Source organism: Hylobates moloch, unplaced genomic scaffold, assembly GCF_009828535.3.
Source record: "Hylobates moloch isolate HMO894 unplaced genomic scaffold, HMol_V3 SCAFFOLD_15, whole genome shotgun sequence".
Lineage (NCBI taxonomy): Eukaryota > Metazoa > Chordata > Mammalia > Primates > Hylobatidae > Hylobates > Hylobates moloch.
The window spans coordinates 41,938,702-41,963,673 of NW_026652290.1; the positions used below are offsets into that span (position 1 = coordinate 41,938,702).

At 47.0% G+C, this 24,972-nt stretch overlaps 2 protein-coding genes across 5 annotated transcripts in view; both read right to left on the reverse strand.

Moving 5' to 3' along the window:
- Positions 1 to 24,972, reverse strand: part of RPL31 (ribosomal protein L31) — a 179,685-nt gene that overhangs the window by 61,993 nt on the left and 92,720 nt on the right. The window lies entirely within an intron of this gene.
- The window catches only part of NPAS2 (neuronal PAS domain protein 2), a 188,250-nt gene that overhangs the window by 40,089 nt on the left and 123,189 nt on the right, over positions 1 to 24,972 (reverse strand). For all 4 annotated transcript variants that reach the window (XM_032176701.2, XM_032176703.2, XM_032176699.2 and 1 more), the window contains exons 4-7: positions 24,014 to 24,105; positions 19,193 to 19,282; positions 8,328 to 8,448; positions 7,204 to 7,317 (exon numbers count right to left, since the gene is read on the reverse strand). In XM_032176701.2, coding sequence (XP_032032592.2) covers positions 7,204 to 7,317; positions 8,328 to 8,448; positions 19,193 to 19,282; positions 24,014 to 24,105 — 417 coding nt within the window. The remainder of the gene's footprint in view (positions 1 to 7,203; positions 7,318 to 8,327; positions 8,449 to 19,192; positions 19,283 to 24,013; positions 24,106 to 24,972) is intronic.

The following is a 24,972-nucleotide window of genomic DNA, read 5'->3' on the forward strand; positions in this document are numbered from 1 at the left end:
GGCTCAGCCTCCCCCTCTCTCGTCTGCCCTGGAACCTACACATCTCTTTGGTTTGGGGCCTGAGGCTCCCTGTTGATGTGATTTTTGAGTGGTGGCCCAGGGACTCTCTCAGCCTTGGGCCAACTCAGTTGATCAGAGGAGCAAGAAGAGAGCGCATTAGCTGTGGAATACTATACAGCCATGAAAAGAATGAAAACATGTCCTTTGCGGCAACATGGATACAGCTAGAGGCCGTTATTCTAAGTGAATTAGCACAGGAACAGAAAACAAAGTACCACATGCACTCACTGGTAAGTGGGAGCTAAATATTGAGCACACGTGGACATCAAGATGGGAGCAGTGGACACTGGGGGCTGCTGGAGGCTGGAGGGAGGGAGGAAGGAGGGGGTGAAGGCTTAGGGGCTGCCTGTCAGGTGCTGTGCTCACTGCTTGGGTGACAGGATTATTGGTACGGCAAACCTCAGCGTCAGGCAGGGTTCCCATGTGACAGACCTGCACATGTACCCCCTGAATCTAAAATAAAAGTTAAGCTGGGTACGTGGCTTGTGCCTATAATCCCAGCACTTTGGGAGGCCAAGGCGGGAGGATTGCTTGGGCGCAGAAGTTTGAGACCAGCCTGAGTAACACAGTGAGACCACATCTCTACAAAAAACAAAAGAATTAGCCAGGTTGTTATAGCATGCGCCTGTATTCCCAGCTACTTGGGAGGCTGAGGTGGGAGGATCTCTTGAGCCCAGGAGGTGGTGGCTACAGCGAACCATGATGGTGCTACTGCACTCCAGTCTGTGTGACAGAGTGAGATCCTCTCTCAGAAAAAAAAAAAAAAAAAAGCTGAAAATATTTTCAAAAGAGAAAGAGGGTGTCAGGAGCATGAGGTGGGGAGTCCTGGGTAGGGACATCAGGTAAGGGGGCTACTGGCCTGCAAACACCCAAGCAGCTGAGGTGAGGAGGCGGCTTGATGTGGTGGGAGGCACAGAGTGGGGAGTGCACAGAGCCCACAGATGAACTTCCCCAGCCACTCACTGCTGCTTCAGAGGCCCTCAGTGTGGACAAATCACAAGGCACCAGAAGCGACACACTCCAGTTTACCCAGTGCGTACCCACCTGTGTTCAATCTCCACTTAGGATTTAAGGCCAAAGAAGTGGCTGCAGCTCTTCTGCATATAAGTACACTCTATCCCCAGAGTGTACTGTGGAGCTGGTCGAGGAGAGAGCTCTGTTAGCTCCTAGGGAAGCTCTCTAAGCCTCAAGTCTGGTCTGAACCCTGCTCTGCCTTCTACCAGCTGTGTCCTGGGGCCAAGATCAAGCCTCACTTTAGGTCAACCTATTTTTATCCGCTGCTTATTTATGTGCTGGGTAAAGACCATGCTAGGCCCAGGAAGTGGGTACAGTAAGGGTCGCTGTCCTTCCCATTCCATTATTTATACATATATATAAAAAGGACAGGCATCAAATAAGAATGTACTACATAACACTCCACCAACTAAACTGCCCTGCAGAAATACTAAGACTTTTCACAGTAATGGACCAAGGTGGGTTTCCTAAATAGTTCATTAAGGTGTGAGCAAGTGTCCTATAAAAATACAACAGATAGGCCGAGGTGGGATCACCTGAGGTCAGGAGTTCGAGACCACCCTGACAAACATGACGAAACCCCGTCTCTACTAAAAATACAAAAATTAGCCAGGCATCGTGGCACATGCCTGTGATCCCAGCTACATGGGATACTGAGGCAGGAGAATCGCTTGAACCCTGGAGGCAGAGGTTGCAGTGAGCCGAGATCACGCCACTACACTCCAGCCTGGGTGACAGAGCAAGACTCCATCTCAAAAAAAAAAAACCAAAAAACAAAAACAAAAAAAATGATGTTAGTGGTTATTTTTCTTCTACACATATTATATATTATTATTAATATTACATCTTATTTTTTCAACATTCGCCACATCTGGGAACTTGGAGCCTGGAGAAGTTGTATGGGGAGGCTTGTGTGATAGCTGTTTTCTAGTTTCTTTTTTCTTTTTTTTTTGAGACACATGTGTCACCCAGGCTGGAGTGCAGTGGCACAATCTCCGCTCACTGCAACCTCCACCTCCCAGGCTCAAGCGATTCGTATGCCTCAGCCTTCCGAGTAGCTGGGATTACAGGCGTGTGCCACCACACCCAGCTAATTTTTGTATTAGTAGAGACACGGTTTTGCCATGTTGGCCAGGCTGGTCTCAAACTCCTGACCTCAGGCAATCTGCCCGCCTCCGCCTCCCAAAGTGCTGAGATTACAGGTGTGAGCCACGGCGCCTGGCCCACATTTTCTGGTTTCTGTTTTGATGCTTTGACATCTGGGGACTTGCTGGTGCTGGAGGGACTGCCTCTCCCAGGGTTAGCCAATTCCTAGGGAGGACAAACAACTCACCTTCCAGGTACCTTTCATATGCAAAGCAACCCACCTAGAGCCCACACCCTAACCAGGTCCTTCAGGCTCTCATGTCCTGGGCCCTGTCCCCTGCCTTAACCAACCCCCGGGCAGGCACCAGATAATTAGAAACAACTCCTCCCTCCCAGAGCCCACTGAACTGATTCAAACTACCCGCTCTCACCCATTCTTTCTCTTGGAAGCTACAATAAAGGTTCCCTCGGCCTCCTGACCAACCCCGGTGCTTCTCTGTGTGGCCCTGCGTGGTGGGCCATGTGTGCCTCCTGTTCCCAGGGACCCCTGAGCATGAACCTTTCCCTTCATGACAGTCATTTCCATGACTGTGTGTCTTTGTGTTTGATTAAAACACATCTTGGGTGCCCTGCACACAGCCTGGCATGTGGGTGCAGGGCATCTGACATGCACAGGCACAGGCATCGTAGGCATCGTGGACCAGCAGAATGCCAGGAGGCTGGAGGGGGCCTGTGTGTGTTTCATTCCGACAAAGATGTGTGAAAGGCAGCAGGCACTGGGGTGAAGAGTGTGGGCTCCGGGTTAGAGGGTCTGGGTGTGAATGTGGGCCCCCGACTTCCCATTCACACATCATAGATGCAACCCTTCTACGTGTCCATTTCCTCCTCTGTGAAGATAGGATGATGCCATAAACCACCTCAAAAGGCTGTGGCAAGGATTACATGATCAACGCAAAGCCTGAGCTCTGGGCCGGGTGCTTAGAAAGCACTCCTAGGGTGAGCTGTTTTTGTTACCTCATTGTTCAGTGTTTATTCAGAAGTAAACCTATGAAGTCAAATTTGAGTTCTTATATTAAAGCATATCTCATAGGTCATGGTGGTTAAATGTTGGCAATTTTATAGGGTTTTTTTTTTTTTTTTTTTGAGACGGAGTTTCACTCTGTCACCCAGGCTGGAGTGCAGTGGCGTGATCTCCACTCACTGTAACCTCCGCCTCCCGGGTTCAAGCCATTCTCCTGCCTCAGCCTCCTGAGTAGCTGGGATTACAGGTATGTGCCACCACGCTCAGCTAACTCTTGTATTTTTAGTAGAGACGGGGTTTTGCCATGTTGGCCAGGCTGGTCTCAAACTCCTGACCTCAGGTGATCTGCCCGCCTTGGCCTCCCAAAAGGCTGGGATTATAGGCATGAGCCACTGCATCCGGCCTTTATAGGGTTTAATCTGAGAAATTCATTTGTCTCTGACAATTTTTGCTATTTTAATCCCAGTTAGAATGATATTTCACGTACTCCACAGTTACACGGGGAACTCTTGTCTCAAGAAAGCCCCTTTAATGCTGGTTTGTAGAACAGGCTCTGAAAAGACACTCTGCACTCTTGCTTTTAAATATGCCACATTCAGTGCTGCGTGTTTATGGCAGTTAAGTCTCCAAAAAAAAAAAAAAACTCACACATAATTTCCACACATTCTTTCAGACAAACAAACACTATCTCAACCCACAGTGAAAGTAGAGCCCTGCTAGTTAAAAAAAAAAAAAAAAAAAAAGTCCCAGGTTTCAGAATGAAGCCTGCCTATTTCCTTGAAATCCTCCAAGACGTGGTAAATGACAGGATGCTTCAAAGGGATATTCGGCAGCATCTTAATGAGATGGTGGAAATGTGAATTCACAAAGGATACAACTGCTGCTCGCCAGCCAATCACAAGCTGGTTTTTTTTTTTCTTTTCTTTTTGAGACAGTTTTTTGCTCTTGTTGCCCAGGCAGAGTGAAAATGGTGCGATCTCGGCTTCCCGCAACCTCCACCTCCCAGGTTCAAGTAATTCTCCTGTCTCAGCCTCCCGAATAGCTGGGATTATAGGCACCCGCCATCATGCCTGGCTAATTTTGTATTTTTAGTAGAGAAGGGGTTTCTCCATGTTGGTCAGGCTGGTCTCGAACTCCCGACCTCAGGTGATCTGCCCGAAGTGTGTGCACTGTTGTCATGGGGCAAGAGGAAGCAGCATCCTATGATTCCCACAGTCTTGGTGCCCTGAGGGCCAAGGTGCCTTTGCCCTTTGCCCTTTGCCCTCTGTGCATGTGACCACTGGGGTATGTTGTTATCACAGTGGCTGCCATTATGGCCAAAGCACATCTTTTTTTTTTTTTTTGAGACAGAGTCTCGCTCTGTCGCCCAGGCTGGAGTGCAGTGGTGTGATCTCAGCTCACTGCAAGCTCCGCCCCCCAGGTTCATGCCATTCTCCTGCCTTAGCCTCCCTAGTAGCTGGGACAACAGGCGCCCGCTGCCACCACGCCTGGCTAATTTTTTGTATTTTTAGTAGAGACGGGGTTTCACCGTGTTAGCCAGGATGGTCTCGATCTCCTGACCTCATGATCCGCCCACCTCAGCCTTCCAAAGTGCTGGGATTACAGGCGTCAGCCACCGCGCCCAGCCACCATTTTTTTAAAATTGTGGTAAAACACATATAACATAAAGTTTGCCATCGTAGCCATTTTGAAGTGCACAGTTCAGTAGGGCTAAGTACATTTACACTGCGGTACAACCATCCCCACCATCCACCTCAAGGACTCCTTTCATCCTGCAAAACTGAAACTGTCCCCATTTAGCAACTCCCATTTCCCCCTCCCTCCAGCCCCTGGCACCCACCATTCTACTTTCCGTCTCTATGAATTTGGCTATGGTACCTCATATAAGTAAAATCATACAATATTTGTCCTTTGATGGTTGGCTTATTTCACTCAGCATAATGTCGTCAAAGTTCTTCCATGTTGTAGAATGTCAGAATTTCCTTTCTTTTTAAGGCTGAATAATATTCCAGTGCATGTATATACCACACTTTCTTTATCCATTCATCCACTGATGGACATGTGGGTTGCTTCCACCTTTTGGCTATTGTGAATAATGCTGCTATGAACACAGGTATGCAAATATCTCCTCAAGTCTCTGTCTTCCCTTCTTTTGCATGCATACCCTTAAGTAGAATTGCTGGATCATATGCTAGTTCTGTTTAATCTTTTGAGGAACCAGCACACACGTAAAGCAAATTCCAAATCACTGTTTACATTAACTCAATGATAAAGTTGTCTGGGAGGAAGGCCATTGCATTCTCTACAGAATGGCGCTGGTATCACACTAGGGCAGTGCTTTTCAAAGTCCATGGCCCCTGGAACCAGAACCCCACAGTACTCCCCAACTGCACATTCCTGGGTCCTACCCTCCTATCTCCTGAGCTAGACTCTTTAGGGCAAAGGCTGAGAGTCTGCATTTTAACAAGTTGCCTCACCCAAAGAACCACTGTGCTAGGGTTAGTATGATGCTGGGTTCTCTACAAGGTGCCTCTTAGGTCAGTTTCTTTAACTGAGTAGCCCAACCAGCTTCCATTTACTTCTTTGTGTGGTTCATTAAACATTCATTTCATGAAGTTTGGACAAGCCTTTCAGATGAGTAGGATGAGGCATGGTTAGGCCTTCCTCATCTGACTTTGCCCAGACGTAGAGGCCCACTTGGGAGATGGACCTCCCACCACTTCTGACCATCTTAAGCCCTGGATGGGTCTGTTCCCAGAAGGGCCTCCCAGTAGGCCAAGGAGCCCACCACCCAGGCATAAGCCCCGCACCCTGGACCTGAAAATCATGCTGGCAGGATCACACTAAAGGTTTAGCATCTAGTTGGAGACTTTTAAACAAAGTATGTATATTTATGCAAATAACATACAACAAAGGACCATCTGAGGTGGAAGGAAAAATCCTGGTTAGATGCGAGGACTTGGTGCCATTACTTTGGCTGTTTCTAATAGAAACCCTGGGACTAATTTGACTGAGGGAATAGACCCACCACGTCCAGAGTGAAACAGCGGTCAAGAACGCAGCAGAAGTTAATGCTGTCATCATCTGCTCTCTGCATCTCCCCCTCATTTCTGCAGCTCATCTTTCTGTTTTTGTTTCCTTTGGTATTTTTCTCATTTCCTCTTTTTCCCCCATTCCCTGTCAACACTTTATTTTTATTTTTTTCATCTTTGCTGCTTTATAAAACGTTAGCTGTTTCAAAGTTATTTGTTTTGTGTTGAGTTTGGAGGAGCCCAGAAAACAAAATGCAGCCCATGCTGAGCTCAGCCCATAACCGAGCTGGCTTAGGACTTGGTTTCTGAATTCCTGGCCTCAGGCCTGCATTTCCATTTTGCATGGTTCAAAAGTAAAAATAAGTGTTTTAGTCTAGTTCAGAGTTGTTGTCTCTGTAGCCAGAGTTTGGTTAATCAGGTATCCGGGTAATTTTAGAAAATAAGACTTTGCTACTTGGCTTATCCTGCTTGATAATTCATCCAATGCAGATTCCTGGCTCATTGTAAAATGACCCCTTTGCTGTGCATTAGGGCCACAGTGGGCAGAAGAGCTACGGACCAGGTCTACTAAAATACGCTCACAGCAGTACTGCGGGGGGGAGGGAAAAAGTGTGGAAGGTAAGGTTATGGATTGTCAAGTCACCACGAAGGCCTGTTCGGCAGAGTATGTAGGCTGAGCCTGTTCTGTATTCCCTGTACGTTGTTTCTCACAGTACAGAATTATTTCATCAGCCCGAAGATAAATAAACAAATAATGTGTGTTTCAGTGGGACTGTGTGCACTGGCACAAACAGGTGTGGGAGTGTGTTCCTCTAGAATGGGAGAGAACATTGATGAGCACAAAAACACATCCTGGGAACTTGAAAATTCAAATGCAAATGTGAAAAACACACGTTCTCCCTCCTCCTCCCTGGGCGATTCTTAATGCCCCCATGTGCACGTTTGCATGAGAAAAGACACTGTCACAATTATATGACAATTAAAGCTTACCATTGTTGTAAGAGCGAAAATTTCCTACAAATTTTATGTATTCATAAGTTGGAAATTCCTTTGGGTTCAAGCTGCCTCTGAGAAGATGGCAATAAAACTCTAAATCGCTGTCAGCTGGGCCGTTAAAGGAAGAAGAGGAGAGAAAGGGGTCGTGAGCATCGCACAGACTCTAAACAAGTAGCGTCTCTGTGAAAACTCTTATGGGATTTAGTCTACACATGGCCAGGCTAGTTCTCTCATTACGACTGGCTTTTGGACCTGGTTTGTAACCCTGCTGCACAGGGGCTTCCTTCCGTAGTTCATAGATATTTTGCATTCCATACATGGACCCAATTAGTCTTAATTTGCTCCCAGATGTCTGTGGTTGGTAATGTCGGCATTGATTAGTTCCGGCTGTTTTCATATGGTATATTAAAATAAAGCGGCTCATATAGAGCTGCTCCCTTTAATTTAATCTTTTTGCTTTGCTTTGAAGTAAAATCAGATGTGCGACAGGACAGATTATTCACGGAAAATGGACTCAGGCTTGCACTGATGCAAGCAGCTTTGCTACCTCATGCAATTGTGTATGCTTCGTTAAGTGACACGTGGTTCACGAGGCATCAAGGTTCGCCTTCTACCTAGGTTGCCAAATATTTTGATAAAAACTTCTAAATTTCACGGAACATAAAAATGTATCTAAATAATCAGATGAGAGCCTCAGGAGGACAGAATTTGGATTTTTGACCTAATCATTCCGTTTTCAGTTGGTTTCTTGATATTATATGATTTTAGCATCTTAGTATCCTCCACGATGAGCTGATTGTTCACTGATGTTTGCACTGTTTCTTACTAAAAGACTCTCATGTAAAAAAAAGAGAAATCTTGTCATATACACAAAATAAATTATTATTCTTGAGTTCTCTGCTTTCAAATTTTCCACATAAAAGCCAAATGTCTTACATATTCCAAATTCCAGTTTTAGCTTTAAACCTAAAATATACCTCTAAGGATCTTGGAAATGTTCTGAGTCATGAGGAAAATTATTCTTAAAATTAGTTCTCCCTTCTTAATTCATTCTAACCTCCTTTCAAAAGCAAAATTCTTATCTTTCTAGCTTGTAAAACCAGAAAAATTTAACTTACATTTTAAGTATTCTGGGGAGGGGGAATCCGTCACAAGCATATGGGAAGAAAGGATTTTATAAACTTCTGAATGTTCTTGTTCTGGGAGGAAATTTAACAAATTCTGATCCATGACATCCGACTGAAAAAGAAAATAAAGGACAAAGGTACACCCTCAACGAAGATGAAAAACAGAAGCAAAAACAAAAACTGAACATTCACAACAACTCAGAACTGGTTTCTGAAATGGAAAGTCCGATATCTGATTTTCTGTGGACACTCTCAGTTTATCACTCCATTGTTTTAAACAGTAACCTAAAAGGCTGTATTTGTTCAAATGCGTATGTGCTGCTGTCTGTGGGCCCAGGAGGGAGCTAAGAGTGAAGTTAGACAAATGTAGGAAGGACTGAGTCCTCCTGTCGCTTGAGAAGTGCTGTTTGCTGACACTCCTGCGTTCTGGCTGGGATAGCATGGCCCCTGTGCACACCCAGTGCGAGGCCAATCATTGATTTAAATGGCTCCAAAGAGGCCACAGGGTTCCTTTCCTGACCCTTAGGGCAGCAAAGGGCTGCCAGTCTACTTCTTAAAGGTCTTTAAGTTATGGAACTGCAAGTTTTTTTCTGAGTGCCTTGGCACTGTGGTTACAAAATAAATGTAAGGTAGAGTTCAGATTGAGTGCTGTCCAATAGAACTGTCTGTGATGATGGAAATGGTCTGTAATCTGTGCTGCCCGTAACAGAAGCCACTAGCCACATGGTTACTGAGCACTTGAAACGTGGCTAGTGTGAACAAGGAACTGAATTTTAAATTTCTTTTTTTTTTTTTTTTTGAGACGGAGTGTTGCTCTTGTTGCCCAGTCTGGAGTGCAATGGTGTGATCTCAGCCCACTGCAACCTCCACCTTCCAGGTTCAAGTGATTCTCCTGCCTCAGCCTCCTAAGTAGCTGAAATTACAGGCGTCTGCCACCATGCCCGGCTAATTTTTTGTATTTTTAGTAGAGACGGGTTTCACCATGTTGGCCAGGCTGGTCTTGAACTCCTGACCTCAGGTGATCCGCCCTCCTCGGCCTCCCAAATTTCTGGGATTACAGGCGTGAGCCATCAAGCCTGGCCCATTTAATTTGAATTGAAATTTAAACAGCCACATGTAGCTAGTGGCTCCCATATTGGATATGCAGGTAGGAGCTCACAGTGGACAGAGGAGACAGGCACCTCTCTCTTCCTCAGTTTCCCTCAATAAACTCATCCACTCTCACAGCTTCAAACACAATCTGTATATACTTTCAGGTTTGAATATCCAGCCAACTCTCTCAGGTGCCAGCCTCAGCCTTCCAACTGCCACTCAGATGCTCCCTGGGGACCACAGATGCACACGTCCTGAACATCGGCATTCTTTCCCACCCATACCATCTCCAACCCTTGTGTTTGCATCTCTGTCAACGGTATCATCAGTTGGTCACCTGCCTGTCCCAGACACTCTGGTGGCATCCTTGTCTCCTCTCCTTCTCGTCCTTACCCTCAAACCAAACAGTGTCCAAGTGCTGCCCATTTTTCTCCCTCAAATTCTCTGCTCCATCCACTTCTATTTCTCCAGCTTCCACCCTAGTCCAGAGCCCCATCCTCTCTTGCCTGGGAATGATTTGGCCACACTGGTCTTCCCACATCCACTTTGGTGCCTGTCCAATTTGTTCTCCATCAGCAGTCAGAGCAGCCTCATATCAGACCAAGTTACAACTGTCCCTTGGCTTCCGACTGCTCCAGGAACAAAGCCTCAACGGCTCAACACAATTTCACGGCTCTTCACAGCTCAGCCTCTGCCTCTCCCAGCTCCCAGCACTTCTCTTATCCTCTGAGCCTTTTTTCCTCCAGTTTGCCCTCTGTTCTCCCTCTGAGCCTCACCTGGGCTGTTCCCTCAGGCAGGAACATGCTGCACCCTCTCCATGTGTTTAATGAAGCCCTGTGCAACCTTCAGGTCCCTGCTTTGAAGTCACTTCCTCTGAGAAAGCCCCAGGTGACACCCTCCACCCCCACTGATGATTTAAGCGTCTCCGAGGGGACAATGACCCCCTTGATGGAACATCAGGTGACATGGCAAGGCAGGTGAGAGCTCAGAGCCCAGGCTTGAAAGCAGGTTCTGCCCCTCCACGCCGCATTTTCCTCAGTTGCAAGATGAGGAAACCATGAGGGTTCCATGAGCTCACTTGCCTCCACTGCTGATAAAACAGCACGTGGCAGACATTCAATAAATGCCAAGTGTGATTAGGCACTGAATGACCAGTTACAGAATGACTACAAGGGGCACCTGCACCACAGTGACGTTTTCCTGTACAGCTATGTGCTGACTTGTGCATTCCGCCTCCCTCTCTCCAACAGGAGCTTCAGGAGAGCAGGGCCCAGTGCCTTGTTCACCACCACATCCCTGATGTCCAGGATGGTGCCTGGCCTTCGAGATGACTAAACTGACCAGCTGAAAGAATGGCATGGCCAGCACTATGACAGGCATTGAAACAAGGTGCCCAGAGAACACTGCAGATGGTGTGCTGCCTCCAAAATGAAAGGGTAGAGGAGACTACTGGGGAACAATTTCCAGAGGGAGGAATCCTTGAGTGGGAACCAGGGGACAAGACAGTGTCTGCCAGACAGGGTGGGAAGGTGCTCCAGCCAGGGGGCTCGGCATGCACAGAGGCATAAGGTGGGTACCCTGACAGCACTGCAGGAAGGTGGAAACAACAGGGAGGGCGAGAAGCCATGAGAGAGAGGCCAGAGCGCCTCAGGGACACTCTAGGAGGAAGCGTCCATCCAGCCCACTTCCAGCTCAGCCTCAGTGTACTTTTAGTACAGGCTCATTTAATGTAGCTGGGTGTCCCTGCACTGGTGCTGCTAGTTCAAGGCCTGTCAGGCAGTTGGGAGAGAGGACTGCCCACCTCCACAGGCAGGTGACCTTCCCGATCGTGGGACTCGGCTGTGAAGACGGCTGTGGATGGCACATTCCCTACCTTGTCTCCATAATTGCTATTATTTTAATAAACAGAACTCAGCTCATTCAAGGGACCATTCAGGGAAGCACAGGGAAGCAGGGCCCAGATGAGAGAGGCCTCGGAGGAGTCAGGGCTCGACCCTGTGCCAGGAGGAGCCATGAAGCACCTGAAGGAAGGGGGCGGCAGAACTGCTCGTGCATTTTAAAGAGATCCTGCTTGTGGTTTGGAGGGAGAGAGCACTGGAAGTCAGGCTGGAGATGGCCAGGGTCCCAACAGAGACAGGGGAAGGAGTGGAGAGGAGCAGACAGAGTCCCAGGCAACTCATCAATATCGTAGTGCAAACAATACTTGCTGAGGGTCGCCATGTGCCAGTCGCTGTTGGGCATGGGGAAGACACGTTGGGAAGCAGGCAGAGCCCCTCCCTGCCTGCAGTCAGTGTTCCAGTGGGTGTGAGGACAGTGGACACAGCTTGGTGGCTGATCAGAGGAAGGGAGGAGGGAAAGGAAGGACTCAGCATGGCTTCCAGGCTCTGGCTCGGACGCACCGGTCTTTATGGACTAAATTCTACCAGGATCCTCTCTCGTCTATGCTACCATTTCTCATTCTGGCCTTCTCCAAGTTTCTTCGGATGTTCCTGGTTTTATTTTAAGCCCATTCTCTCTAGTTTTTTTAGAAGATGACTCATGTTCACAGATGACAGTAGTCTTTCTTCATAAAGATATTTCAAATACTTGAAAATGAAAACTAAGTGACTCCATGGCCTCTTCTTGGAGGGCTCCATCTGAAGCCACTTCCCCTGACGGTGGGTGTGGCAGAGAGCAAGGCTGGGTGGCTGCCTGGCCGGGTCACCTATGTGAGAGAACTTTACTGATATAGGTCCGAGGGCCAATATCAGGACACAGGTTCTGCACAGAATAAAGACGAATGCTGGATGCAAGTAGGGGCAGGTATGATATGTGGGAGGTTGCGAGGATGGTGAATTAACACACAGAAAGGGCTCCAGACTGTGCTTGGCTCTTGTATGTATTTGCTAGTACATTGCTATTATGCTATTTCCACATGTTTGTATGAAAACCAACACAAACAACAATAACTTGAAATTTTTAACCCTAGTGGTTACAAGGGAGAAAATTACATCTGCAGTTGAATGGTCCCTTGAATGAGCTGAGTTCTGTTTATTAAAATAATAGCAATTATGGAGACAAGGGAGGGAATGTGCCATCCACAGCTGTCTTCACAGCCGAGTCCCACGATCGGGAAGGTCACCTGCCTGTGGAGGTGGGCAGTCCTCTCTCCCAACTGCCTGACAGGCCTTGAACCAGCAGCACCAGTGCAGGGACACCCAGCTACATTAAATGAGCCTGTACTAAAAGCACACTGAGGCTGAGCTGGAAGTGGGCTGGATGGACGCTTCCTCCCAGAGTGTCCCTGAGGTGCTCTGGCAGTTTTGGCTTGAGATCTGTGCTGGCTGCAGTGTGAAGAGGCAATAGTGAGCAGCCCTGGAGAAACTTCACCTTGAGAAAAGAACGGCTTAAGAGAAGTCATTGGGACCTTGGTCTCCTTAAAGGACCAGGAAGTTGGAGGCATATTTGATCCACTTAGATTTTTAGATTCAAAGTCAAACTAACGGCCATATGGCTAAGCTTTCAGAAGGTAGTGTAGAGAATGGCTTTGACTTTGTAATAGTAAGAATTAATTGAGATATAAAAGGTACCAATTATACAGAAAGAATCTCTGTTCATCAAAATGCCCTAAAAAAGGGGGAAAGGTAAGCCACAAAGTGAGAGAGGATATTTGCAACACATACGTCTGTGGTATGGCCCAAAATTAAGGTTCTAAATTATATGCTGCCTTGGCATCTGGTAAAATCGGAAGGGCCTCAAATGGCCTAACTGCAGGTTCCCTCCCCACACAGACCCATGGATGAGGTCCCCCAGCCAAGTCCCCCCTTCTTATGACGGGGACAGGTACAGTTTCTGCTCATCCCTGAGTAACAGGTTGTGGAATTATTCAAACAAGTCAATCACATCCTCCTGTGGGGACCAGGGGTCACCTCACCCTCTTCTTACCGCACAGCCTGCTTCCCATAGCCCCTGCTGGTTCACTCTTTTCCCACATGCAGCCCCCTGTGGCCCTGTGTGGTCCTTATCTGGGCTGTGAGTATCTGTGACTAATTAACTGCTGTTGGCCTCATCCAGTGTCAGCTGTGGAGTGTTCAGACATCCACATTACCCTAGGGTGGGGTGAATGAGAGACAATTAAAACAATACCTGCCCACAACTTGTGTCCGGATCACGGAAAGAAAGCCTACTCATAATTGCAAGAAAAAACTCAAAGAGGAGGATGTCCGAACACCTGAGCAAGTAATTCAGAAAAGATGAAATCTAAATGGTTGACAAACATATAAAGAGACACTCAATCTCATTGGTAACTGAGAGAAAAGCAAAGTACAACTCCATGAGACACCTTCATGTACCAGACTGACAAAAACAACAAGTCTGAAAATGCCAAGTTCTGATGCCACAGCACTGTGACGTCTGCACCTTGCTGGTGCGGGGCAAACTGGTGCCACCGCTATGGAATCATTCTGGTATTATTTAGTAAAGGTGGAGGCAGAGCTTCCCTCAACCCAGCCATTCTACACCTAGTCAGTTCTCCAGGGATGCTTGCAAACGTTCATCAGGAAACACTACAGGATGTTCATGGAAGCACCTTCCAAGAATTCCTAACTGGGATGAATGCAGGAATTGCAGCACATTCCTACGATGGAACACACCCAGCAATAAGAAGAGCCCACAGCAGCTACATCTGCCAGGGTGAGGCAGATGCGAAGCACAAACGATGCTGAGCAAAAGGAGAAGTCACAAGAGTCCATTTTCAATGATTCCATTTACATACAGTGAAACAAAAGGCGATACTAACTTAAGAGTGTAGCAGTGAAGTCAAAGTTGGTGAAACTACAAAGGAAAACAAGCAAACGATGACCTTAAAAGTCAGGAAAATGGTTGCTTCCAAGTAGAAGGCGGGAGTGTGATGAAAAAGGGGCAGACAGGAGCTTCTGTGGTCCCAGCCGCATTCTATTTCTTCACCTCAGTGACAGCTGCATGTATGTTCACTTATCAACTTAATACTGAACATATGTTTTATACACACATCTGTATTTATGGTATATAAAAATCAAAAGGCATAAAAAAATCTTAACTAGAGGCCTGGAAACTTTTAATCCATGATCAACGCTAAGCTGCAGCCACACCTGTCAGGGCTCTGCTCCGACCCGGAGACACCTCTGATGTCGATCAGGTGGCAGCTTCCAGCAGGTGAGGGCAGGGTGGGGTGGGAAGGGCAGAGGGACGCTTCCTGAAAAGGTGTCTCATGGCCTACACCTTGCTGCTGTGTTTTGCGGTAACATAGGCCAGGGGCTTTGGCTTTCCTTTCCTGGGATCTCCTCCTGCTGTGCCCTTGCCACAGGAACCTGGCTCCATATCCCGTTCTGGTCTTGTATTTTCTTCTCGCTAGGGCTTGTACCTGGCGAGCCAGCACGATACAGAAGTATTTTCTGGCCTGCAGATTTCTCCAGTTTTACGAACACTTGTGCCTTGTTTTCTTTAGGGGAAGGTAGGGTTATCCATGCACATAGTTCTCACATCCAAGGCACTCCCCACCCGTGCCAAGCTGCTTGCAGTTGCTCATAACCCCAGTTATGAATTCAGTCCCTCGTTCAATGAACACTTAGGCACATGGCAAATGTTCAGGGCTGGGGATATGATGTCTGCCTTAAGAGCTTAGCATGATCCAGCTCATTAGGCGACACCGCATCTATGAACAAATCAGAAAGTAACCCAGGAAGCTAACTTTCAAAAAGTCAAATAAAAGCCCAAAGAGGAAACACAGATTATGCCTACTTTTGGTCTCTCATTTGGTTCTGCCTCAGCCGTACTCCTTCCCCATTCTGTCCAAGGCACGTGACTCATGCCCCTCGGATCTCTCCTGCAAGGTTTTCATTCCAGAGGCTCCCGTGAGCCCTTGGCCTCCATTGTATGCATGTCTGTCTTGCTCACGTTCCTTGCCTGTGTCAATTCTAGACACCAAAATGTGCTGGTGTTGCCACTACTGAACAATTCTCATTATTATTGTTATTTTTTTTTTTTGAGCCAGGTCTCACTCTGTCACCCTGGCTGAGGTGCAGTGGTGTGATCTCGGCTCACTGCAACTTCCTCCTCCCAGGCTCAAGCAATTCTCCCATCTCAGCCTCTCAAATAGCTGAGACTACAAGCATGCGCCACCACACCAGACCACTTTTTGGATTTTTTGTAGAGACAGGGTGTTGCTGAGTTACCTAGGCTGGTCTTGGACTCCTGACCTCAAGTGATCCACCCAGCTCAGCCTCCCAAAGTGCAGAGATTACAGGCGTGAGCCACCGCGCCTGCAGTTCTCATCTTGAAATCACTTTCACTTTGAGCTATTTTATTCTTTTTTCTCTGCCAATTTGGTAAAGAAAGTTCTAGGCTATTTCATCAGAAATTGCTGTACAAAAATCTATCACATGAGCTTCTGTTACATCTGAGATGTTGGCAGTGTGAAGGAAACAGAGAGAGACTTGAAGCCCCACAGCCTGAGAAGTGGGAAGGAATTCTGGCTGCTCTTACCCCCTTACAATATGCTCTCCAATCCCAGCCACACAACGGGCACGGCAGGGGACTCCGGCAGGCCGGCCTGTGCTTGGAGTGACACCAAGAGGGGCGTTGCTGCTGAGGCCCACAGCCTCCTGCCCCCTGGCTACCCTGTGTCCCGACCTCCACCTCAAGAGCCGCCTCTTCCTCGAGGACTGACCACCACCTCTCAGCTCCTCATTCTCCCTTTCTGAGCCCCACACCCTGAGAACATTCAGCTTTACTGTGTCCTGTATAGGATCCTGAGGAGTGGTTAAGCACCAAGCTCTAGAGCCAAAGTGCCTGAGTTCAAATCCCAGCTCTTCACTATCTGGCTGTGGAACCTTGGGTAAATTATTTAATCTCTCTGTGCCTCAGTTTCATCATCATCTGTGAACTGGGTAACTATGTACTTCATAGGATCCATAAGGATAAGGAGAGCAAATATAATACAGCCTCGCTCTGGGCCAGGCACGGTTCTATGCGCCTACACATATTAACACATGAGAGTGACTCTTAATGGTGCCTGCTACATTGTAAGTGCTCAGTGTTAGTCATCCAAGGTTTAATGGGTGAAATCTCTCAACAAAATTGCAAAAGGAAAGACAACCTCACAAGTTTCGAAATGTTGTGTCACCTGTGGAAGGGACCTGGGCTCACAAGGAGTGATATTTAATAGTTAAGTATGCATCTATGTAAACCAAACCAAAATCAGAATTCCTAAATTATGACCCAAATCCTGGGCACCAGAAAGACACCAGAGCAGAGTGGTGACCAACTTGGGTTCTGCAGTCAGCTACCCCCGGGGTAAGCCCTGCTCTACCTCTCACTGCCTGGGCCACTGGGGCTTCCTCCCCATCGTGGAAGTCATAGAGGTCTGACTCCCAGATCCGCTCCTCTGCCCAACCAGCTGTATGCTGACTGCACCAGGGAAGTTTCCATCCTCAGCAGCCTTTGCCTACCCACTTGCAAAGGAGGATCCTGGTGAAAACTGGATAATGAAAGCTAAAAGTAAATTGCAGTTAAATCTGGGGACTGCCCGGCCCAGGCTCACCTGCACCAGGGAGTTGAGGGCTGACTCACTGTATGTGTCTGGGCATGGGTATATATACAGAGTCTTAGTTTGCATTCAAGTGGGTCCAGCATTGATAAATTAGAGTCAGGTCATTTCTGGTCCTTGTGGAGTTAGAAAATAATTTGTGAAAGTGGTCCTAAATTGCTCCATAATTTCAAGTCGGAAGAATTTCCCTCTTACTTTCTAAGACCTGTCTGCCACATACAGCAAGTGGGTCATCAGATAATTACAAGAGCATAAAGCAGAACAGTGCAAATCCTGTTTACCCAAACAGCTCTGGCTCCTGTCTCTCATTCCCAGGTCAATAAGCAGGCCACGTGTGGTTGCTTTCGGTCAGTGCCTACCACTGCCGAGCCCTTGCCATTCAATACAAAACACAAGCACCCTCCAAAGAAGTACCCCAGCTCCTTTTCTGTCCTCAGACACCGTCAGATCAGCCCAGCTCCTCTGGGGTGATGATGGGGGTCACTTCTGTATTCATGGTGTCAGCCCCATCACTAGCCTCCTGGCCAGAAATGAAAATGAAGGTGCAGCTGCACCCTCAGCTTCCTCCTTCAGGCTGAGTGAGGATGAGCCTCTTCTGATGGCTATCAAGAGGAGAGAGCCCCCCAGCTCCCCACCACCAGCCTGACGCACCCTTGTTTTAGGAAACGGGTTGGAACACAAAGGGGAGACAGATTAGGTTAGATTAGGGCCTAATGGGAAGGCATCTGCTTAGCAACATAAAAAATGCTTTTGTGGGCCACGGCTCAGTGAATGCAAAGAAAAATGTAGGCAGTGGCTTCGATCTGCACACTGCATCATTTGCAGAAACGGTGGGATGAAGGAGTGGCTTCCAGGGAAAGGTATGACCCAGGATGATGTGGAGCCCTGGGCCGTCAGCAGAGCTGGGCTCATCACCCCAAGGCAGATGGAAACTGCCCATGGAACAAGGCCATGCTGTTTCCTGGGCAGGGGCAGCTAAGGAGAGGGAACCGCGGTCCTCCAGCATCATCCTGGCCCAAGCTTTCCTATGTGTGAACCTGGGGCAAGCTTTCCTCTTTTTGTCACATAAACTGGCCGCCCATCCATGGATGAGCAGGGGTGGGGGGTGGTGGGGAAGGTTTTGGCTGGGCTCATTGGCAGAAGAACGGAGAGAGGACGTTTTGTTCTTGTCCATCACACGTGCTGCTCCTGGTACAACTGTCATTCACAGTGATGCTGTGTGCAGATGGAAGCTGCCGCCTAGGAACAGAAACAGGCAATGGTGTGGCAGGAGATGGAAGCCTGGCCAGATGCCCATGAGGGAGCCTCAAAGGTGGGTCTTCCACCAGCCAGGTACAGACCTGTGAGTCACTTCATCCCGAGTCAGGGGTTACCAGAGAGCCAGCAAGGCTTATGCAGAGAGGAGGGAGGGAGGGAGGAAGGGAGGAAGGGAGGAAGGGAGGAAAGAAGAGAGGGAGGGAAGGAAGGAGGGAAGGAGGGAGGGAGGACAAAGGCAGAGGGAGGAGGGAAGAAGAAGGGAAGGAAAGGAGGGAAAGAGTGGGGAGGGACGTCTGTCAGGGTCTGTGACCATACCACAGCCCCTTCTGCCACCTTAGAGCTTCCATCATACACTTCTGGAATGCAAAGCCGACTTTCTCCTGGTCCACCCAGACACTCCTCACTCCCCAAGGCCTTCCAAGACATTGGTCTTCCCAGAGCAGTTCAACCCCCAGGGAACGGCCCTGCTGCCGAATCCTTACCACCACTAAGTGTTGCTACCCACTTGCAACCTCAGACATGTCCCAAGTAAGCCCCAAACCATGTTTCAACCCAAGCCATCTGTTGTTCTCTCCCTTGATCAGCTGTCAGGTGACCCTGGATGTCTGTCAGCCTCCATGATGGCTCTGAGCTCCACTAACAGTGCTGTGACTCTCTTATCAGTCCCCATTTCTGGCCCGAAAAGAATCTGTAGCCGCAGCTCCCACTCCAGGCCTTGCCTGCTCCAGGATGGCACACGCCTGCATCTGCCCTTTTCCTGGAAGGCTCCTAGGACCTTGACCTCGGCCTGGTCCTGTCCCCAAAACTCAGCAGTCCTTTACTCTCCACCCCCTTCTCACCTGCAGCCCCTTGACACCTGCACCACCTTCCATCTGAGATCTAATGATTCTCAACAGAAACATGGTAACGTGAACCGGTAAAGGCCATTGGAGCAGAAACTCACCGGTAAATGCCCAAGGAGAGGCGTGATACTGTCAGACACATAGATGATGCTGCCGTCTGTTGTCACTGCGATAATGAAGCCATCTAATGCCTGTGGAAAATGCAACATTTGAAAGCTCCTTAGCGATGCTTTTATGGAGGAGCATGTCACTGAAGCAGAGGACACTATTTTAGGACACTGGCTTTGTTTTATAATCCTCAGAATATTTCCATGAATAACCTCACAGCACTTCTTGGCCTTCCACGGAGGACAGCTTCCTACAGAGAATGTATCTGGCCCAGGAAAAGCGTTTGCAAAAGCACTACAGGATCAGTGAAAAATGTGACCTAGTGGCATAATAAAATAACATTTAGCCATGGAAATTCCTTAAGTAGGTTTAATGATAAGCATATTATTAGCCTGATTCAGAAATACCACCATTGCCATTAGAAAACATCAGCCATAATTTATGGTTCCCATCTCCCTACCCCTGCCATCACTTTGAGTTTGATGGTAAACATTTGCCCTGATAAAGATATCAGACCTAACAGATGCATTAAAAACAGAAAGTGTGCCTGTTGGCCAAGGCAGGCCTCTGCTCACATTCATTGCCACAAGAGAAATGCCCACTGAAGGGACTGTTTGTAAAGAACATTCACATTACTCTACAGGGCTGGGTGGGTGTGGGGGTTGTGTAACTCAACTGGATCCATAAGCATTTCGGAATGTCTGAAAAATCCATGCATTTGAAAGTCTCTACTGAGTGCCTACTCTATGCTGGGCACACTGTCCTGGGTGCTTGTGATATAACAGGTTGAAGGTGGGCAATGCTTTCTCATAAAGCAGACACTTTTGCTCGTGGGTTTTTTTTTTTGTTTTTTTTTTTTTGAGATGGAGTCTCACTGTCGCCCAGGCTGGAGTGCAGTGGCCTGATCTCAGCTCACTGCAATCTCTGCTTCCCAGGTTAAAGCCATTCTCTTGCCTCAGCCTCCCAAGTAGCTGGGATTACAGGCACACACCACCATGCCCAGCTAATTTTTGTATTTTTAGTAGAGACAGGGTTTCTCCATGTTGGCCAGGCTGGTCTTGAACTCCTGTCCTCAAGTGATCCGCCTGCCTCAGCCTCCCAAAGTGCTGGGATTACAGGTGTGAGCCACTGTGCCTGGCCACTTTTGCTGGATTTAGATTATTTATTGGGATTTATTTTTGTGTGGATGCTTGTAATGCATTCATAAGATGTATCTGAAAGTTGATTTCTAAAATAAAGACGACATAATTCAGCAGAGAATAGGATCACAGTGGCAACTGGCTGTCTAGGGTGTGCCAGTGAGGGGCGGGAGACTAGAAATGAAGCCTACCTCTCCAGAAAGCAAGTCTTTAAGGGAATAATAGCTCAGGGAGACTTTCACTGGAAACCTGTCACTGTTGGTCCACTGACTTTTTCTTTGAAAGACTATCTTCCCCGAAGCTGGACATTTTTCTGCTTAGGAAAAAAAGTGAAATATGTGCTTAGAAAGCTCTGGAAACATGTTGCATGCACTCAACCAGATGGTCACATGATGTCTGAGAATCTGAGTGGACAAAAGGGCATTCACTCTTTCACGTTAGGAGGGTGTGGCTGAAGTGCATGGCAGCGGGAACCTGGAAGAGGCCACGAGCAGTGCGTGAAGGGCACCTTTATACCATGCCGAAAGGGGAAAGAGTTCTTTTCACCAAGAAAATTAACACTAGACTCATTTATTATTTTACACTGACAGCTGGCAGGATTTAGACTGAAAAACAGATTCAAGTACGTTTCTTAAATGGACCTCCTCCTCTTGGATGACATCAGTGGTTCTCAACTGGGGGCAATTTTGGTAATGTCTGGAGGCATTTTTGATTGTCACCACTGGAGTGGGTGGTGTTGGCATCTAGTGCTGCCAAACATCCTGTAATACGCAGGACAGCCCCCACGACGAAGAACTACCAGGTCCAAAATGACCATAGTGCAACGCTGGGTTAGATTTATGAGTTACGGTAAACAAAGAAGTACATCCCAGTAACTTTTCTTTCCCAAGTATTTTTCTAAAAAATTTTTAAAGTCATCTATGAAGCCCTCTAGGAGGTGAATTTTTTTAGGGGTAAGGGCACTGTTGATGACGTCAGTGAGACTTTTTTGGAAAAAGCAGATTAGAAAGCTGGGAAAAGCAAGGGCAGTGCAAATGGTCTTGCACAGTGAGCCCATGTCCCTCCTGAATGTCTAAAGCAAGCGGGTGTTAAAAAGCTGAAGGTATTTATAGACGGGAGATAACTTTCATCAGCTCACTGGCATTTCCATCAACTCTATGAGAACTGCACTGAGTCACTGCTTTAAGAAAGCTCGCTGTGGTTCTGGAAGTCCCATCAGTAGCATCTGAAAGGGATTCAACAGCAAGTGATTACCAAGTGCTGTGCCCCTATCCATGGAAGGGTGATTTTGACTGGGGTGTTTCCAAAGGTGCCATAATGGCCCAGATTTTTATACCTGCCACACACTAGAGGGAAATGAAACCTTCCCTTTCTGCAAATTCCTGAGTCAGATGGAACATTTTCTTGTGTTCTCTGGGACAATCTCTGGGCTAAGAGAAGAGATTGCTTTTCTGATTAAAATTCAGAAATTCCACAAGCTCCCTACTCCCCAGGCCACAGGCACTTTGCCTCCTTTGGAGTGCAGTTGTTCCAATGCTGGTAGCCACAATCTTTCCAGCTGATACTTTACCAGCTTGGCTGGTCTGCAGCCAGGTCAATTTTGTTTTTTCAAACTTCATAGCTATGTGAGTCCTCCTGGAGTCTGGTTTTGTGCCTCTTTGAGAGAAGAGGGAAGAAGACGGGAGTCACATCTGGAGGGCATTAGCAGTTCCCTAGGGACATGATGGGTTATCTCCTGGGCTCTGTCCTCATTTTAGAAAGGGAACAACCTGGCCACTAAGACATGGCACCTGGATTCTTCACAGTCTCTGAAATGGCTCTGGAAAAAACAGAGGGATGGGCAGCTGGAGAGAGACCCATGCTATGGGAAGGTCGCACTGGACAATGATGACATCACCCTGGGAGCTCCTCATCTCCCTCCATCACAGCTGGGGCTCAGGCCATCAGGGAGGAGATGCTATAAGGCTCCAGTCACTCAGCACTAGGTCTGTGTCTACCGAAGAGCAACAGGTTGGAAGAGAAGCCTGACACAGTCAGGGTCAACAGTACTAGTTGGTGGACTTCCCAGACCACTCACAGCTGCCATTCACCCAGGCCTGCTGGTTGTGCAGGCTTAATTTCAGATCCAATTCATTCATCTAGCGTGATTTCCTTTCCACTGGCTTCTAGGAGTCTACACCGGGAGCAAGGGAAAGTGCATAAAGACTATACAAATATGAATCTTCCTTGTCTAGAAATTCCAGTCTCCTGAATCTCAGTCCTGTCTTCTAGCCCTGAAATTTATTCATTTTTAACTTTACAAAAGCCCTATTTCCTCAAATACTTTTGATAGTTTGAAAGTCACTGGGGAAAAAAAAAAAAGGTTATGCTACAGGCTCTTAAAAAAAGGCTGCTGCTATAGGGTTATGTGTTTTAACTACTTTTCCATAAGAATTAAAAGATAAATCGATTTATGTAAATTAGCATAATGATACATTAATTCAACATTTCACAAGCTGCTTTAAATTTAACATACTTAAAAATGCATTGCTTCTGCAGAAAGTTCTGTATTTTCTTTAAATATAGTTCACATGTAGATTTAAGTATCTTTCATCTTATGCAAATGTTCATTAATGCGTTTACATTTCATAATATTTGGACATCTTCATTCTGGCATTTTCTTACTCCAGTACTTTCTGTTTTCTGCAAGTTAATCTATGTAAATTGAAGTTTACATCAGTCTTATATAGGCACATAAGATATGAGAGAGAAAGATTTATCCCCAGAAACCACTCTCCAAACACCCTGCCAGGAACCACTGGTCACAGCCAGCGTCTAACTTCCTTTTGCTGAGCTCATCTGTCCCAGTTCGCCTCTTCTTGGTTGCAGGCCTGGGTATGCCATGCCTGGAGCTTTCTCTGACCCACTGCCATATCCATATACTCCAAAACTTATCCCCAGGTGGGAAGCCACAGTACCTTGGCAGTTGTTTCTGTAGAGGCTTATGCTCATCTGTATTGAGGAGTTTCACCCATATACAAATATATGATGTTGAGGCAGGGCACTCATTCAGATCAGCCAGGTTTTCACAAATACCGCCCTGTAGATGAGTATGGGGCCTCTGACCCAGGGGGAGGAACATGAGCATCTCACTCAGCACAGAAAGGGTGTGAGCTGGATGGGGAGGCACGGGATCCCTGTGGTTGATATCCATATGCCATGTGGATGTAATATGAGTTCAAGTTCAAAGCCTATCTTTAAAAGACAGCTTTCAATTTCAAAACGTGTTTCTACTAAGGGAAAAAATGTATAATCATAGCAGTCTAAAGAGGAGACTCTCTGAGTCAAATGACAGTGCAAGCTGATGCATCTTCTCTCTGTCCTTCTCCTCTCTCTACCTACCTCGAACCCACCCTTCCTGGCTCCCCAGCAAGGTGTCCTCTGGTTGTGACACCATCAAGGGGCTCATCCTGTGGTCACTGTAGTGAAAACACATGACCACATTCAATTTTGGGATTCTTGTTGACATGGCCCATAGGCAAGAGCAGGCAGAGAGCCTCAGGGAGGGTGTCTGTTTCAAAGCCAAGTCTTCCTAGGATCAAGAACAGTAGTTTCCTTTGGGCACGGGGACTTATCTCAACAAGTAGCTACATTTTAATTGGCAACTGTTTAAGCTATTTTGATAGTGCATTTCACCTCCAACATCAGCTGGGTGAATTCTTCATTACTGAGGAATGAAGGCTTCCAGTCTTGCTGAATGTCACAGATTTCCGTTTGCGCTGAGACTTCTAAAAAAGAGACACAAATAAGCCTTTATATTCAATGGCACCTAGAAATTGGAATTAACAAATGAAGCACATGTTACTTCTATGTAATTTTGTGTAAACTTCTGTGTAGTTTAATTTAAGAAGCCAGCATAAGGAAATACGTTACCCTTATTTCCAAGGACTGGGAGCTTCGGATGTTCTCATCTCCCTTAATGAGGCTTTAGGGAGGTGCATCCCCCACCTTCTCTATGGCTGTGGTGCCTGACCTTGCAGGTGGTACCACGGCCCTGAATGTCTACATGACAAACTCCATCGTCAACAGTTGGAATTAGGTAGTTACCACCTATGAAGGCAACAGGAACAAATACTGGGATGGTGTGACACCTTCGTAAGTGGCTTCTTCATGGTCCAGGTGAAGCAAAAACACTTCACAGACCTGGGATTTTAAAAATTCCAGAAACACCTTAGGCGTGTGGAAAATAATCCACTGTGTTATACAGAATGTACCATATTTTTCAGCATTTTCATTACTGAAATACAGCGTGCTGTACACATACACAGAATGTACTCTTCTCAAAACTTTTTGGGGTTAATCTATTTCACAGAACTGCCTTGTATTGAAGACATTATGTGCATTTGTAAATTCAAATAGTCATTGGCCTACAAGGGGCTCCTTAAATATTTTAGTTCTTCTGCATTTTTAAAGAATGTTTTGTTCTATTATTAAATTATTTCTGATAAGATAATTACAGGTAGCTCAAATGCAATATCAAATATGTTTGTTTTTCCTTCAGTTTATCCTCCATCTTAAACCAACATTTTGCTCCATTTCACGTAGTAAGAGGTTTCTTCAGAGATTATTTCCTTGGTGCTAGGAAAAATGTAAGA